The following is a 14145-nucleotide window of genomic DNA, read 5'->3' as shown; positions in this document are numbered from 1 at the left end:
CCGGCGTAGAGTAAATTGGTTGGCGTAAGCCCGCCTAATTCAAAGTAGGAAGGAAGTGGGCGTGATCCATTTAAATGAAGCGTGACCCCATGCAAATGAAGGCCCGAACGAACGGTGCATGCGCGCGCATGCTCAGAATCATGTTGAATATACTCCCTAAGATACGACGGCTTAATGACTACGACGTGAAGGTAACCTACGCCCAGCCCCATTCACGTACGACTTACGTAAACGACGTAAAATACGCCGGCTGTTCCGTCGTTCATACCTTTGCATGGGATGCGCCTCCTATAGGTGGAATAACTTTAACGCCGGACGTACGCCTTATGTAAACGGCGTATACTACTGCGACAGGAGCAAGTACGTTCGTGAATCGGCGTATCTCGGTCATTTGCATATTCGACGCGTAAATCAATGGAAGCGCCCCCTGCGGCCAGCGTAATTATGCGCCCAGGCTCCGACGGCTAGGAAACTTGCGTCGGTCGGATGAAGCCACATTTCAGGTGTATCTAGCATTAAGAATACGGCGCATCTGTGCACTTACGCGGCGTATATAAAGATACGTCGGCGTAAGTGCTTTAAGAATCTGGGCCAATGTACCTTCTTTTATTATGAACACGTTGGTGAAAAAAATTCCAGTTTTATGACTGGTATAACTTTAATTACAGAAAACCCCTAATATTTTGGTGGAAATGATGAAAGGAATGGCTGTGGATCTCAAGAGTGAGGAAGCACGTGGCTACTGAAGCTCTAGAATTAGATTAAAGCAACAGGCTTTTATTTATCAAGCTGCATCATCACCTAAAGTGGACCTTCATTCAAAAGTTAAAGTGAAGCTATTCCTCTTTCCCATTCCATTCCCCCGCCCATTTTTTTTACATGGAGTGAATGCCCTCTTGACAGGTCCTTTGTTCCCATGAATGACATGCACTTAGGAACACCCCCTGCCTAAGACCCCAACTCGCAGCCTCCTTGGATATGTCACAAGGTGGCGCTTGCGATCCCCTTACTTTTCAATGGCACCCCAATCGTGGTGTGATTTTGCCACGATTGTCTCCTGACAAATTGTGGAAAAATCGTGCAAACAAAATCGTGGGACGCCTGTTGCCCAAAAGAAGTTCCGGAACGTCTTTTGGGCAATAGATGTCCCGCGTTTTTGTTTGCGTGATTTTGCTGCGATTTGTTGGGCAACAACTGTCACACCAATCACCATTGGGGTGCCATTGAAAAGTGTTGGAATTACAAGCGTGTCCCACGTTTTGCGGGGATTTGGAACCTGGAACACCTAGATGTGAATGGGGCTTTAGTAAGCAGAAGGTAGCCTAGTGCTTTCCTGTTAGCCTGGAAACACAGTTTAAAAGAATGTATGGCTACTGTTTGAATGGCCACTAGTAGGAGTCCCACTGCAGCAAGAAAGCAACAGGACGCAAGTTAAATCTAACCAAAAGGTGATAATAGATTTATTTTTTTAGTATAGGAGGGCAAGAAGCAGTAATGCCCGACAAATTGCAAAGCAACCAGAGTTCAGTTTACTAGAGTCAGGCCTCGTACACACGACCGAGTTTCTCGGCAAAAACCAGCAAGAAACTTGCTGGGAGATATTTTTTTGCCGAGGAAACCGGTCGTGTGTACATTTTCGTCGAGGAAACTGTCGAGAAACTCAACGAGCCAAAAAGAGAGCAAGTTCTCTATTTCCTCGACGGGAATGGAGAAACTTGCCTTGTCGAGTTCCTCGACAGCCTAACAAGGAACTCGACGAGGAAAACGATGTGTTTCGCCCGTCGAGTTCCTCGGTCGTGTGTACGAGGCTTCAGATGATTTGTGATTGGCTGCTAAGAGTTACTCCACTTTACAACACACTTAGGCTGAGTCCACACTGATGCGGTGTGGAAACCAAAGCGATTCCTGTATGGGTTCAGTATAAAGTTAATGACACCCCCAAACTGGTTCACAGAACGCCGTTCAAACTGTGGAACCGGATGGAATCGGATCACATGGGTCTGAACTCCCGTGCAATCCGATTCCAGTGCGAATAAAAAAAAAGGGCCTTGCACCTTTTTGGTACGGATCCAGTGTGAATTGAGCCATACATAATGTATGGCTCGATTCGCACCACACTGAATATGCATGTCATTTGTACAGGAATACAGTGCCATTCCTATACAAATTACATGCAATGCGGTACACTGCATCAATGTGAACCCAGCCTTACACTGCTTTGCTGAAAAAAGTCTCCCAGAGAGTTCACACACATTCACAGACTCTGTATTCTACAAAGAAGGAAGTATGGAGACACTCTGTACCAGTTAGGCAGCATGTCTATATTCTCATGACCCTGAAGGTCAAAGGTAATCTAATCACTGCTGAGGGTTCAGGAAAAAGGACAATTGTAAACATAATCCACATCCACAACACTAAAGCACAGACATTTAGAGATGGGATAAAACAGCTACTAACAAAACCAGCAAAGGTCTTCTACCCCTGAATAATAAATAGATTACCTTCATTACTTCTGGGTACTGCCGAAATTTCTTCCCACAGGGTGCAAAATAAGTCACTTCTCCTTGTAGGCGCCCACCGAGATTCTTCATTCTTGTTTCTCTTTGCCAGCTATGTAAAGCAAGGTGGAATTGTGTTACTGATCATTTTTAGTATACATTCAGTAATTCAACACTCAACGACCAAACATGGCTGGCATCTGTACAGTCTGGATTTTTCCTAATAATTATATATATATGTAAATATCTCTGGCAGGATATCTCTGGCAATCCTGTTCTGCTCATCTCTGCACAAAGACTTTGGTATGCACATCTAGAGGGATGTCAGATTTCCTTTTTTAATATAACTTGATGAAAGTAGCAGGTATACAAGTTCATCGGGCATCAAACGAAATTCTGAACTGGAAGAATCTTTAGGTTTCCATTAGAACTTGCAGAGGACAGAAGGACGAAGGCAAAAGTTAGAACTGAAAACTTGACTGATTTTATTGGACATATCAAAAGGAACAAAGGCATGCTAAAATTCACTTATTCTTAAGCCAAAACAATTTGAGATTTGCCTTTAAAGTATATGTGAACTATCACCTTGTTAACCTCCCTGGCGGTATGATTCTGTCTGGAATTACGTACCAAAAGCGGTACAATTATTTTGCAAGGAAATTTTGTTATTTGTACTGTAGGCCTGTAATTTTTAGGAATAACTCACTTAAATCTGACCAAACAAGAGTCTTGTAGGCATCCCGGGTATGACATTTTTTTAAAAAAACAAAATTATAAATTATAATATAATAAATAATTATAAATAATTATAACAAATAATAATATAATTATAATAAAAATTATTCAATAATGTAATCAACTCAAAATCACTGAAATTTGCTCAGTTGCAGAATTGTCGCTGTCATTATTTTTTTTTTTTATGACGAATTTCCCCACAAATCGCTATCGCACATTTCTGCAAGTGATTATAATTTATTATTGCTGTTTTCTAGCTGATCTAAAACCATTTTTGACATAAAGGGACACTTTTGGACAATCTACAGTTTCCAGGCAGAAATAACAGTTTTTATTATATAAAAGAACATGTAGGACACTGGGCAGACCACTAGGGACAAGGGGGGTGTGTATTTTTTACATACAGTACTGTAATCTATAAGATTACAGTATACTGTATGTATTGTGTTTGTTTACTTTTTTGAATTTGGCGCCGTTCTCCGCCCCCGTGTGTCGTAACGTCACAGGGAACGGAGATCGGCGGCACATGGGGAGACTGTGAATCGAGCGAGGAGGTCCCGCTCGCTCACACAGCGGGGTGGCATCGCTGGATCCAGGGACAAGGTAAGTAACTTGCCTGTGGATCCAGCGAGAAGGTAAGCCGCGCCGCTGCACACTCTGCACGTCCACCCCGAGCGTGACTCGGGGATACCGATCCTAACATTGAAAACCAACCCCAAGTCACGCTCGGGTTTACCGCTAAGGGGGTTAAACAACACATTCAGTTTGTTAAACAACACAGGGCCCTTCTGTCCGTTTTTCAGGCGGGCCCGATTGGACCACCCATTGTTCTCTATGGAGCGACTGATGCCAGTAGACATGTGTCCGCTGACACCCGGCAGCATCCGATCTGGTCTGCTAAAAACAGACGGATGGGGATACAATCTCCATCCACCCAGCGGATCAGATGACAGTTGGATGGAAATGGACAGGCAGTCTGCTTCTATCTGACAGCCCCATAGAGAACAGCAGTGTCCTTGTCCGCTCTGCATAGTGGTCAGACACGGATCTGTCGCCCGTCTGCTCAGCGGGCATCGGCAGAGAGATTACCCGCTGTCAGACAGATCCCCTTGATGGCGTCTGCCCTGTCTAAAAGGGACCTAAAATAGAAATAAAAGGCAAAACATTTGTGTTTACTTATAAAACCATTATAAATACCCTTTTCCCCCCTTTTAAAAGTGATCTCTTAACCTCTGTTCTCAGGTGCATACAAAGCTCAGAGAGCTGGAGGAGGTGAAACAGCAGTACACTGATCTTCCCAGTGAATATATGTGCAGAGGGTCATTGGAGGAGAGCAGGCTGAGTTCCAACACAGCTAGTTAACTGGCCATGCTGTGCACACATGCCTAGTCTGGTCAGTTTTTGAAAGAAAGCAGACAAGCCTACATGAACACCAGGGATTTCACACATAGGAAGCAATACAAAGAGAACAGAATACTTTTTCATAAAAGTAAATGGTACACATGCCATGGTTCAAGGCACCTATCAGGAATGTTACGTTTACATGTTTTTTAAGAGACACATTTTAATTATTTAGTAAAAAAGAGTTTACCCATATTCCATAGGCATACGCAGCTCACGCTCATCTGTGACTCTTCTTCTCTTACTGGCACCTTAAATAAAGTTTACAGTTTTAGCTCCCAAAGTAGTGAATAAATCCAGCAGCTTATATCATTTGTAGGTAACAGTCGCGGAATAAGCCAGAAAATCATCATACATCAGACATACTGTATGTATATGTAAGCACTAATAATAATAGTTCCAATTCTTCTCCTGAACTTTCAGATCAAATTGAACAAGTAAATAGCCATTACACAGGAGTTATTCTCTTTTTGTTCGATTTTTGTTATGTATTTTATATCATGGACAATGCACGCAGGTAGCACCATCCAGAACTCCAAGGCTGCTGGGAACAGAGCAAGGAAGGCGGCAAGAGCTTGTGATTGGAGTGCCCAAAAGATGTTCTAAACCAGCTGGTGATTCTGCCCACTAACTAATTAAAATACTTACATTTGGCTAGACTGGGGGGCAGATCCACAGAGAGAGTACGCCGGTGTATCTACTGATACGCCGGCATACTTTCAAATTTCCCGCGTCGTATCTTTAGTTTGAATCCTTAAACCAAGATACGACGGCATCTGGGTTAGATCCGACAGGCGTACGGCTTCGTATGCCTTCGGATCTTAGATGCAATACTTCAGCGTCCGCTGGGTGGAGTTTGCATCGTTTTCCGCGTCGGGTATGCAAATAAGCTATTTCCGACGATCCATGAACGTACGCGCGGACGTCGCATTCTTTTACGTCGTCTTTAGTCCGCTTTTTCCGGTGTATAGTTAAAGCTGGTGTTTTGCGGCGTATAGTTAGACTTGCCATGTTAAGTATGGCCGTCGTTCCCGCGTTTAATTTGAATTTTTTTTTTTTGCGTAAGTCGTCTGTGAATCGGGATGGACGTAATTCACGTCTATGTTAAAAAAAATGACGTCCTAGCGACGTCATTTAGCGCAATGCACGGCGGGAAATTTAGGGACGGTGCATGCGCAGTTCATTCGGCGCGGGGACGCGCTTCATTTAAATGAAACATGCCCCCTAATCGCCGATTTAAATTCTGCCGCCAGAGATAGACTACGCCGCCGTAACTTACGGCGCGAAATCTTTAAGGATTCGAAGATAACACAAGTAAGTTACGGCGGTGTAGCGTATCTCTGATACGCTGCGCCGGGGCAGATCTTTGTGGATCTGCCCCCTGATCTTTAATCCCCAGACTAACTTTTTTTGGGGGAAATTTGATTCTGTCTAGCAGCTAAAAAGAATAAATGTGATACCTTTAGAATGTATCCTCAAGCCGTTTTTAATGAACAATAAAACAATTTTTTCTTATAAGAAAGATTCCGTTGTACCAGGTGACCTCTTTGGACACAGATGTGTATCACTCACACAGACAGCATCTTAGGTGTAATACTAATGTTCAATAATTTAAACATCTACATTGAAACAAGAGATTAAAATGTCAAATACCACATGGTGTGCTGGGGCTGAGAGTGGCAGAGGCGCTGCGCAGGTCAGACGGCTGAGATTCTGTGCACAGTGCAGGTGGAGCAGAGCTGGGGGTCCTGATAACCTGTAGGTTAAGGGGTGTGGATTGGGAGGAGATGCTGTTCGTTGTGCTGGTTACAGGTGGAGCGGTTGTATTAAATTTCAGCTTTTCTCCTTCTGTATCACTGTCAGATTCGTCTTTATCATCATCATCTTCTGTCCCCTCCGAATCAGATTCTGAGTTGCTGTCTGACTCTGTTTAGTAAAGTTAGATTTAGTTATTGCATCCAAGTTATTATATATTCCAACACTAAATCAGGGTATCGTATTTACCGTCTCTATATCACAGGTCACTATGGGAAAAAGTGAAAGAACATGACTGGTTGATGTGTGTAATACCGGCTGTCTTGGATAACTTTTCCCTGACCCCTACCCTATACTAAAAGTGTGTTTTTTGTCTCTGACCCCATTGTCAAGTGTGACGGAAGTCACTTTGGGTGGGGGGCTTGTGGAACCCAGCTTACCTTGGAGAGCTCCTATGTGTAAATTACTCTGTGTCTATTAGGGGCACAGGGTGACCGAGAACCCCAGTCGGGTCTGCACTAATCAGACTTGCCGTACAACCACACTGGACTCAGCAATTCCTTTTACCCCTGTTATCCAGAGTTCTATATGTGTGGTTTGTGTTAAAAGAATGAAGGGGCTCTTTCACTTGGGACAGTTATATTTCTGAACAATAACCCTCAATAAATATTTGAAGATAAATGAATTCCACCTTTCCGACTGCTGGAATATTGTATGAGCTTGGTCTCACAGACTGTTGTATACTTTTTACCAGATCGCTTAAGGTGTGCTTAGGGAGCAACCCATTATGGGATGTATATGCTTATGTGGATTGGCTTACATGTTAATGAAACCCCTGTCAGCTATTAGGTGCTAGAGGGGGGAGTGCACAAGGAGTTTCCAGAGCTCTTCAAGATAAGCTGGGTTCCAGCTTAGAGGGGGGAGTGCACAAGGAGTTTCCAGAGCTCTTCAAGGTAAGCTGGGTTCCACATAAGCATATACATCCCATAGAAGGGTGTTCCAAGGCAGACAGAAACAATAGAACAATGGGATACAGCCACACCTCAAACGATCTAGTAAAAAGTATACAAAAGTCTATGAGACCAAGCTCATACAATATTCCAGCAGTCGGAAAAGTGGAATTAATTTATCTTGCTATATTTCTTGAGGGATATTGTTCAGAAATATTACTGTCCCAAGTGAAAGAGCCTCCTCATTCTTTCAACACAAACCACACATATAAACCCTGGATAACAGGGGTAAAAGAAATAGTTGAGTCTGGTGTGGTTGTACGGTGAGTCTGGTTAGTGCAGATCCGTCTGGGGTTCTCGGTCATTCTGTGCCCCAATAGGCACAGGGTAAATTACACATAGATAGGGGCGGGGGAGCTGGAAAAGGAGTTTCCAAAGCTCTCCAAGGTAAGCTGGGTTCAACAAGCCCCCCACCCAAAGTGACTCTGTCACATCAAGAATTCCCATCACTTCCTGTCCTGACAAGAAGACTCTAACGCCTTTTCCCTCTGTGAAATTAAAACCTGCAGTTGAGTTTTACAAGATCACTTATGGGGATAGGGTATGTTTTACAGTTCAGGTGGGGAAGGGTTAAGATCAGCCCAACAGTAAAGGTATGGCTGTGGGCCAAGACACATAGAACTATTTTTTCTATTACATTTTTTATGCTACTGCCTAGTGAAATATTTTAGCGAAACAGCTAAAATGTAACAAATATTTAAAAATTACCGACCTGACTGACTATCAGAATCATCATCTTCATCATCTTCATCCTCCTCATCATCATCCTCATCATCATCTTCATCGTCATCCTCCTCATTGGAATCTTCAGAATCCTTGCTGCTGGGGATGTCAGAATCCACACCCCGAAACTTGTCCAGGAGACATTTGGTGGCATTGAGTGTGTGGTGTGGTTTTATTGCTGGTGTAGAGTTACTGTTTGGGGTTTTCTCCTTACAGAGACTGTGTAATATTGGGGAGCCAGCTGGCCCAATGGCTGACTTGCTGGAAGAGTTCCTTTTTACACAAGAACTCAAGTTGATTGGGGAGGCAAAATGGGCACTGGGGGAAACAGTTATACTCTCGACTTTATTTTCCCTCTTAGTTTTGGTGGTGAGAGCCAGTGGGGCGTCCTGGATGACACAGGGAATGACTCCGTTTGGCTGGTGATTACCCAGCAGTGCATTTGCCAAGAATGGGTTGGAGTGGTTATTTTCTAAAGATGGTTGGGTCAGACAAATAGATTTAGACACAGGGCTGGAAATCGGCTGAGTCACAATGGGCTTTTTCTGGCTCTTGGAGCCCTCCTGATGCTTGCTTATTGGTACAGAGAATGCTGCTTTTTGTTGATCCTGCGAAAATAAAAAACAACAGTAAGAAAACTAGTAAGATAGATGTAAAATACCCTACTCTAAATCTGAATGTAAATATAGATTACCAAAGAGTACATGAATGCCACTGACAGCAAAAAAATAAAAAAATATAAATTTTACAGAATCTAGTGACATTGCAGAACATCAGGGACAGTTAGGCTCTCTCTGCAGTACATGTATATATAAGTTTCTTCTACCTTTTTCAGGTATAAACATATCTATTTAATTTAATCAATCAATCATTATCTAAATAAAAAATAAATAATGTTAGCGGTCAGTATGACCAGAATAACTAGATTCCAGTTGTCATTTTATTTGGTTGCAACACCTCTATTTCTTCCAATGGTCCATTTTTGACAAGGACCTCCCCATGTAAATTCTTTTATTTATGACATTTCATTTGAATAATTATGACATTTCAAATGGTACTGGTAATAAGTTCAGTGCTACTACCCATTCAATCCGGCCAGGGCCGGACTTACCATTGGCCTTGACTGGGCTCAAGCCCAGGGGCCCCACCCAATAGGGGGCCCCCTTTAAAAAAAAAAAAAAAAAAAAAAAAAAAAAAAATTTTTTTTTTTTTTTTTTTTTTTAGGGGTCCGGAGGTCCCCAGGGCCCCGGACGGCAACCCCCCTTTTTTTTATTTATTTTTTGTAAAAAAATGTTTTTTTTTATATATTTTTTATTTTTATATATATAATATTATATATATATATATATATATATATATATATATATATATATATATATATATATATTTTATTATTATTATTAAAGGGCCCAGGGGTCTCCAGGGCCCCGGATGGCAACCCCCCTTTTTTTTATTTATTTTTTGTAAAAAAATGTTTTTTTTATATATTTTTTATTTTTATATATATAATATTATATATATATATATATATATATATATATATATATATATATAATTTTATTATTATTATTAAAGGGCCCAGGGGTCTCCAGGGCCCCCGGATGGCAACCCACCTTTTTTATTTTTTTATAAAAAAAATTACATTTTTTTTTTATATATATATATATTTTTTTTTATTAAAGGGCTCAGAGGTCCCCAGGGCCCCATGTGGCAACCCCCTCTTTTTTATTTTTTTTATAAATGTTTATTTTTTTATTTTTGTTTATTTTTTTATTTTTTATTAAAAGGCCCAGAGGTTCCCAGGGGCCCAGAGGTTCCCAGGGGCCCAGAGGTCCCCAGGGCCCCCGGGTTTGGCAACCTCCCTTTTTTTATGTATTTTTTATAAATGTTTTTTTTTTTATTATTAAAGGGCCCAGAGGTTTATTTTTTCTTTTTATTAAAAGGCCCAGAGGTCCCCAGGGCCCCGGATGGCTACATATATTTATATATATTTGTTTTCTTCTTTATTTCTTCTTTTTTTTGTAAAGGCCCCCCCGCTTCTCAATTTGCGGCAGCCCCCACGCTTCTCAATTTCAGGCGGCAGCACCCCCACCCCCCCTAGGTTCTCTGCTTCAGGGGGCCCATGCCTTAAGCTGTGCAAGGGGCCCCAAAATTCTTGATGGCGGCCCTGCGCATACCTCCCAACACGCACGGATTCTGTGGGACTTTCCCGCACAGACAGCTTCTTCCCGCAGTCCCGCGAAAGGGTTAATTTTCCCGCACTGCAAGAGGAGGCAGCACGGAAGCAGGAGGAACCGGAGTGGTGTGTGGAGGACTGTGGCTGCTGAAGGGAAGAAAGCCGAGAGCCGGGCTAATGACAGTCTGTGGCCCCGGCTGTTGGCACAGGTGAGAGGCACTCCCCCCCTCAACAACTGCAAAATCCCCCCCCCGCTCAACAACTTTAATGCGCTCCCCCCGCTCAACAACTTCAATTCGCCCCCCCCCGCTCAACAACTTCGATCCCCCCCAATTCTCGGCTCCAGGGGGCCCCTTCAACACTCAAGCCCAGGGGCCCCCACCACCCTAAGTCCTGCCCTGAATCCGGCATTATTAGAGCTCATGGGTTCCCGATTTGCAGTCACACAGAATAATAGTCCATAGAAGTGATCCACACAACCATTTCTGCTCTAAAATCCTGCTTTATTCACAGGTACATTGGAGTTGACGGGTTTCAGCCTACACAGCTTTAATCATAATCGTCAACTCACTGTATCTGTGACTTGTACGCTGTGGTTTCTTTAAAAAAGCAGGATTTTAGAGCAGGTTGTGCGGATAACTTCTATGGACATTTCAAATAGCCATAAACGCAAAGTTGAATTCCATTAAACATCAAAGAGGTTAAAAATTTCCTACCAAAACTATTTTTGGAATTAAACTTTTTTCATTTTTACAGCGAATATAACTCAAATCTATGACACAATTGACAATTTAAGGTTTACTATTTGTATATAGACTCTTAAGAGCCTTTTCACACAGGGGCAACCCGACTTACAGCGCGACTTTGCAAGGTAACTTCAGCGCGACTTGGAGCAACTTACAACGTAACTTAAAGTTGCCTCCAGGACAGACGACTTTGGCTGTGGCCAATCACAGAATAATCAGCTCTGTGGGAGGGAGGGGTTTGCCTGAGTAAACTATTTTGTCTTCCTGTAAAGTTGCTTCAGTTAAGACAGTGATCCGACTTTGGAGGCAACTTCCATTGAAATCTATAGGTACAAGTTGCTTAGAAGTGGCCTTGAAGTAGTACAAGAACCTTTTCTGAAGTCGGAACTTAACTTCAATTGAATTTCTCACGTCGGGCGACTTGGGGCGACACAAGTCAGATCCCAAGTCGTGGTAGTGTGAACCGGCACTTAGCAATATGTTTTTCCCCAGCTCTTTAAATATTGATTTGGTACATTTTTAAAAGACAACATACTTTTTCGACATAGGCAATTAGCATTTCAATATCAGTGGCTCCATGCCAAGAATACAATACATTTAAAAGTAGTTAGGTGGAGTGCAGAGAGACGGCTGATTGCAATTATCTGATTCTTGGGCCTAGCTTGACAGGTTGAAGAGGGCGAACCAGGTTAGAGCCATATATGTAATAACTCCCAAAGAGGTGATATGAGGTAACATCGAATCCAATGGAGTTTATCATTCAAGTGTTTTAAGTTATTCTCTGTTGAGATAATTGTGGTGATTTATGAGTGTGCCAGAGCTTCAATAGCAGTATAGTTATTTCCTCTGAAAACACTCCCCTTGCAGGAGAATTTGCAAAAACTGACTACAGAGCCAGGACTTCCAGGTTTACTGGTTATCTGTTTTAGTTCAAGGAAATATACTGAAAGAAATACTGAGAATTGTTATGACATGTTGTTTTTGTGCAATAGAAAAGTGCAGAATGTCCTACATTGTATTGCTGCTGACTAAATTAAGGTATAGGATAGTGTAAGATGAATCATACACCAGTGTTCCACCTGTTATTGTCTGTAGATGCCCTGCTTCACCTGGACTCAGACATGGCATCATGAGGCGTTTTAAGACTATACATGTGATTAATTACTGGTCTGTAAAAGTACAAAGACCAACCAGTAATTATAACAGCAGATGGCCTTATCCTTACCAAGCAAGAGGTTCAAATTTCCTGTAAAGATACAATAGGAAGCTCCACAAAACCTAGAGCACAGATATAAAACCAATGTTACTGCCCACATAAATAATTTCTGTTTTTTTTTCAGGCACAATTGGTCAAAGCTCTGCACCTGACTGTCACTTATGATGGGAATAGGCACTGGTAGGCCTTTTGGTGTCTATTGGGACTCTGCCAGTACATGCAGTGCAAATGTGGTAGCTTCTTCTTGAAGAAAGAGGCCATCAAAACATGTCATCAGACCCTACACTTACTGGCATTGAGGACTCTGGCAAAATGGCCACCTGAGGACTTCCTGTCCATTGGTGATGCACTTCCTGATTCTGGCTGACACACTTCTGGTATGACGCTGCACCTCGGGTGCCTTAGCTGGCTTGTTTGCGGCCACTTCCTTCTAGCACATCCATTCTCTCTTTAGATTGCGGACCTTGCCATACCCGCTGGTTGGGTTATTCACAGGAGTACCTTCCATTTACAGTCCCACCCTGACAGAGATGCTGCCCATTTGCTGCACACCATGGAAACTATAGCAAGCACATTGCCATTCACATTAACATTGTGTTTTTTATGGAAAATTGACTTTTTTATTTTGATCCATTTGTTCTGATTTAAAAAAATGAATTTTTGGACATTTCTTGCAACTGGACATTTTGTCACATTAGTATATTACCATCACTACAGTGTACTCATGGCTCAGACATGCAGATTATAATATATGTGGCATTGGATCACGTGGCAGTGGCTCAAGTTCAATATTGACCATTGCAGTCAAGCAGTTCAATTCATAAGGACATTGCCCCCAACACTCATTTTATCCCGGTGTCCTGATTTTTTTTCCATCTCTGTTACTTTTCTCCAATTTCAGCAATCATTGCCCCGTTACAATACAAGACCATTAATGTGGTACATCTCAGCTGTACTTGTTGCAAGCGAAAGGGCAATCATATAATGTGTTCATATCTTTCCTGAAATCCAGTCACCTTACAGACAGGATGAACTCTAAATTGAACCTTTGAAGCATTCCTGCACTTCTTGGGAAAAATGTCTGGCATTTTTCTTCGACAATCTCAACAGAGCAGAGGAATGTGTATTGATTTCTAAGCTACCAAAGTGAGGCTTACAAAGCATTAATGTTAAAAGGACCATGAAACTGCTGTAAAATATTAAACAGTCAGTCTACAATTCAGGTTTTGACAAATTCAATCAGGTTTATCTCTCAAGGACTCCATTACCAAGATCTCAGACCATTTCACCTGCACTTGTCCCCTACTGGAACCTATAGGACTTTTCAATTACTGGGTGGGGGGATTTATTGGCCAGTGCTATAAGCTCCATCCAGGGCCGATCCGCCCTATAGGCTCACTATGCAAGCCGCTTTGGGCCCCGTAAAGCTGCAGAGGACCCCCCAAATTACTAGAGGCCCCGTCTGGTGAGAAGTAATTTTCGGCCCCTCACCCTGCTTCTCAACTCGCTGGCTGCATGGAAGAAGAGGTAAGTCGGCGCCCCCGCTTCTCACTTTAATGTAAGATGTCATTTCCGACAGCAGAACACCCCTTCTCCCCGCTTCTCAACTTTAATGTGACATGTCATTTTTGGCAGACCTCCCCCCCCCCCCCCCCCCGCGCTTCTCAACTTTAATGTGACGTGTCATTTCGCTTAGGGCCCCAGGGAGGTCATGATCGGCACTGGCTCCATCCACCCCTGACCGCAATGGTCAACATTTCTGGGATCCAGCAGACACATGTCTATAAAGGGGGCATAGTGATTGGATATGGGTGGGGTAATAGTAAATAAGGGAGGAGCTAAACGTATATATCAACTCAGGGGAGTTAACTTAGAGAAAGTGAAA

At 42.6% G+C, this 14145-nt stretch overlaps 1 protein-coding gene across 1 annotated transcript in view; it reads right to left on the bottom strand.

Annotated features, from left to right (window-relative positions):
- Window positions 1–14145, bottom strand: part of BAZ2B (bromodomain adjacent to zinc finger domain 2B) — a 426898-nt gene that overhangs the window by 94578 nt on the left and 318175 nt on the right. The window contains 4 exon segments of the mRNA XM_040357901.1: window positions 2502–2610; window positions 4825–4885; window positions 6288–6560; window positions 8112–8730. Of these exon segments, the coding sequence (XP_040213835.1) occupies window positions 2502–2610; window positions 4825–4885; window positions 6288–6560; window positions 8112–8730 (1062 nt within the window).

This window comes from Rana temporaria, chromosome 6 (genome assembly GCF_905171775.1).
Source record: "Rana temporaria chromosome 6, aRanTem1.1, whole genome shotgun sequence".
NCBI lineage: Eukaryota > Metazoa > Chordata > Amphibia > Anura > Ranidae > Rana > Rana temporaria.
Note: the sequence above shows the minus strand (reverse complement) of the source record. Positions and strands in the feature narration are given on the sequence as shown.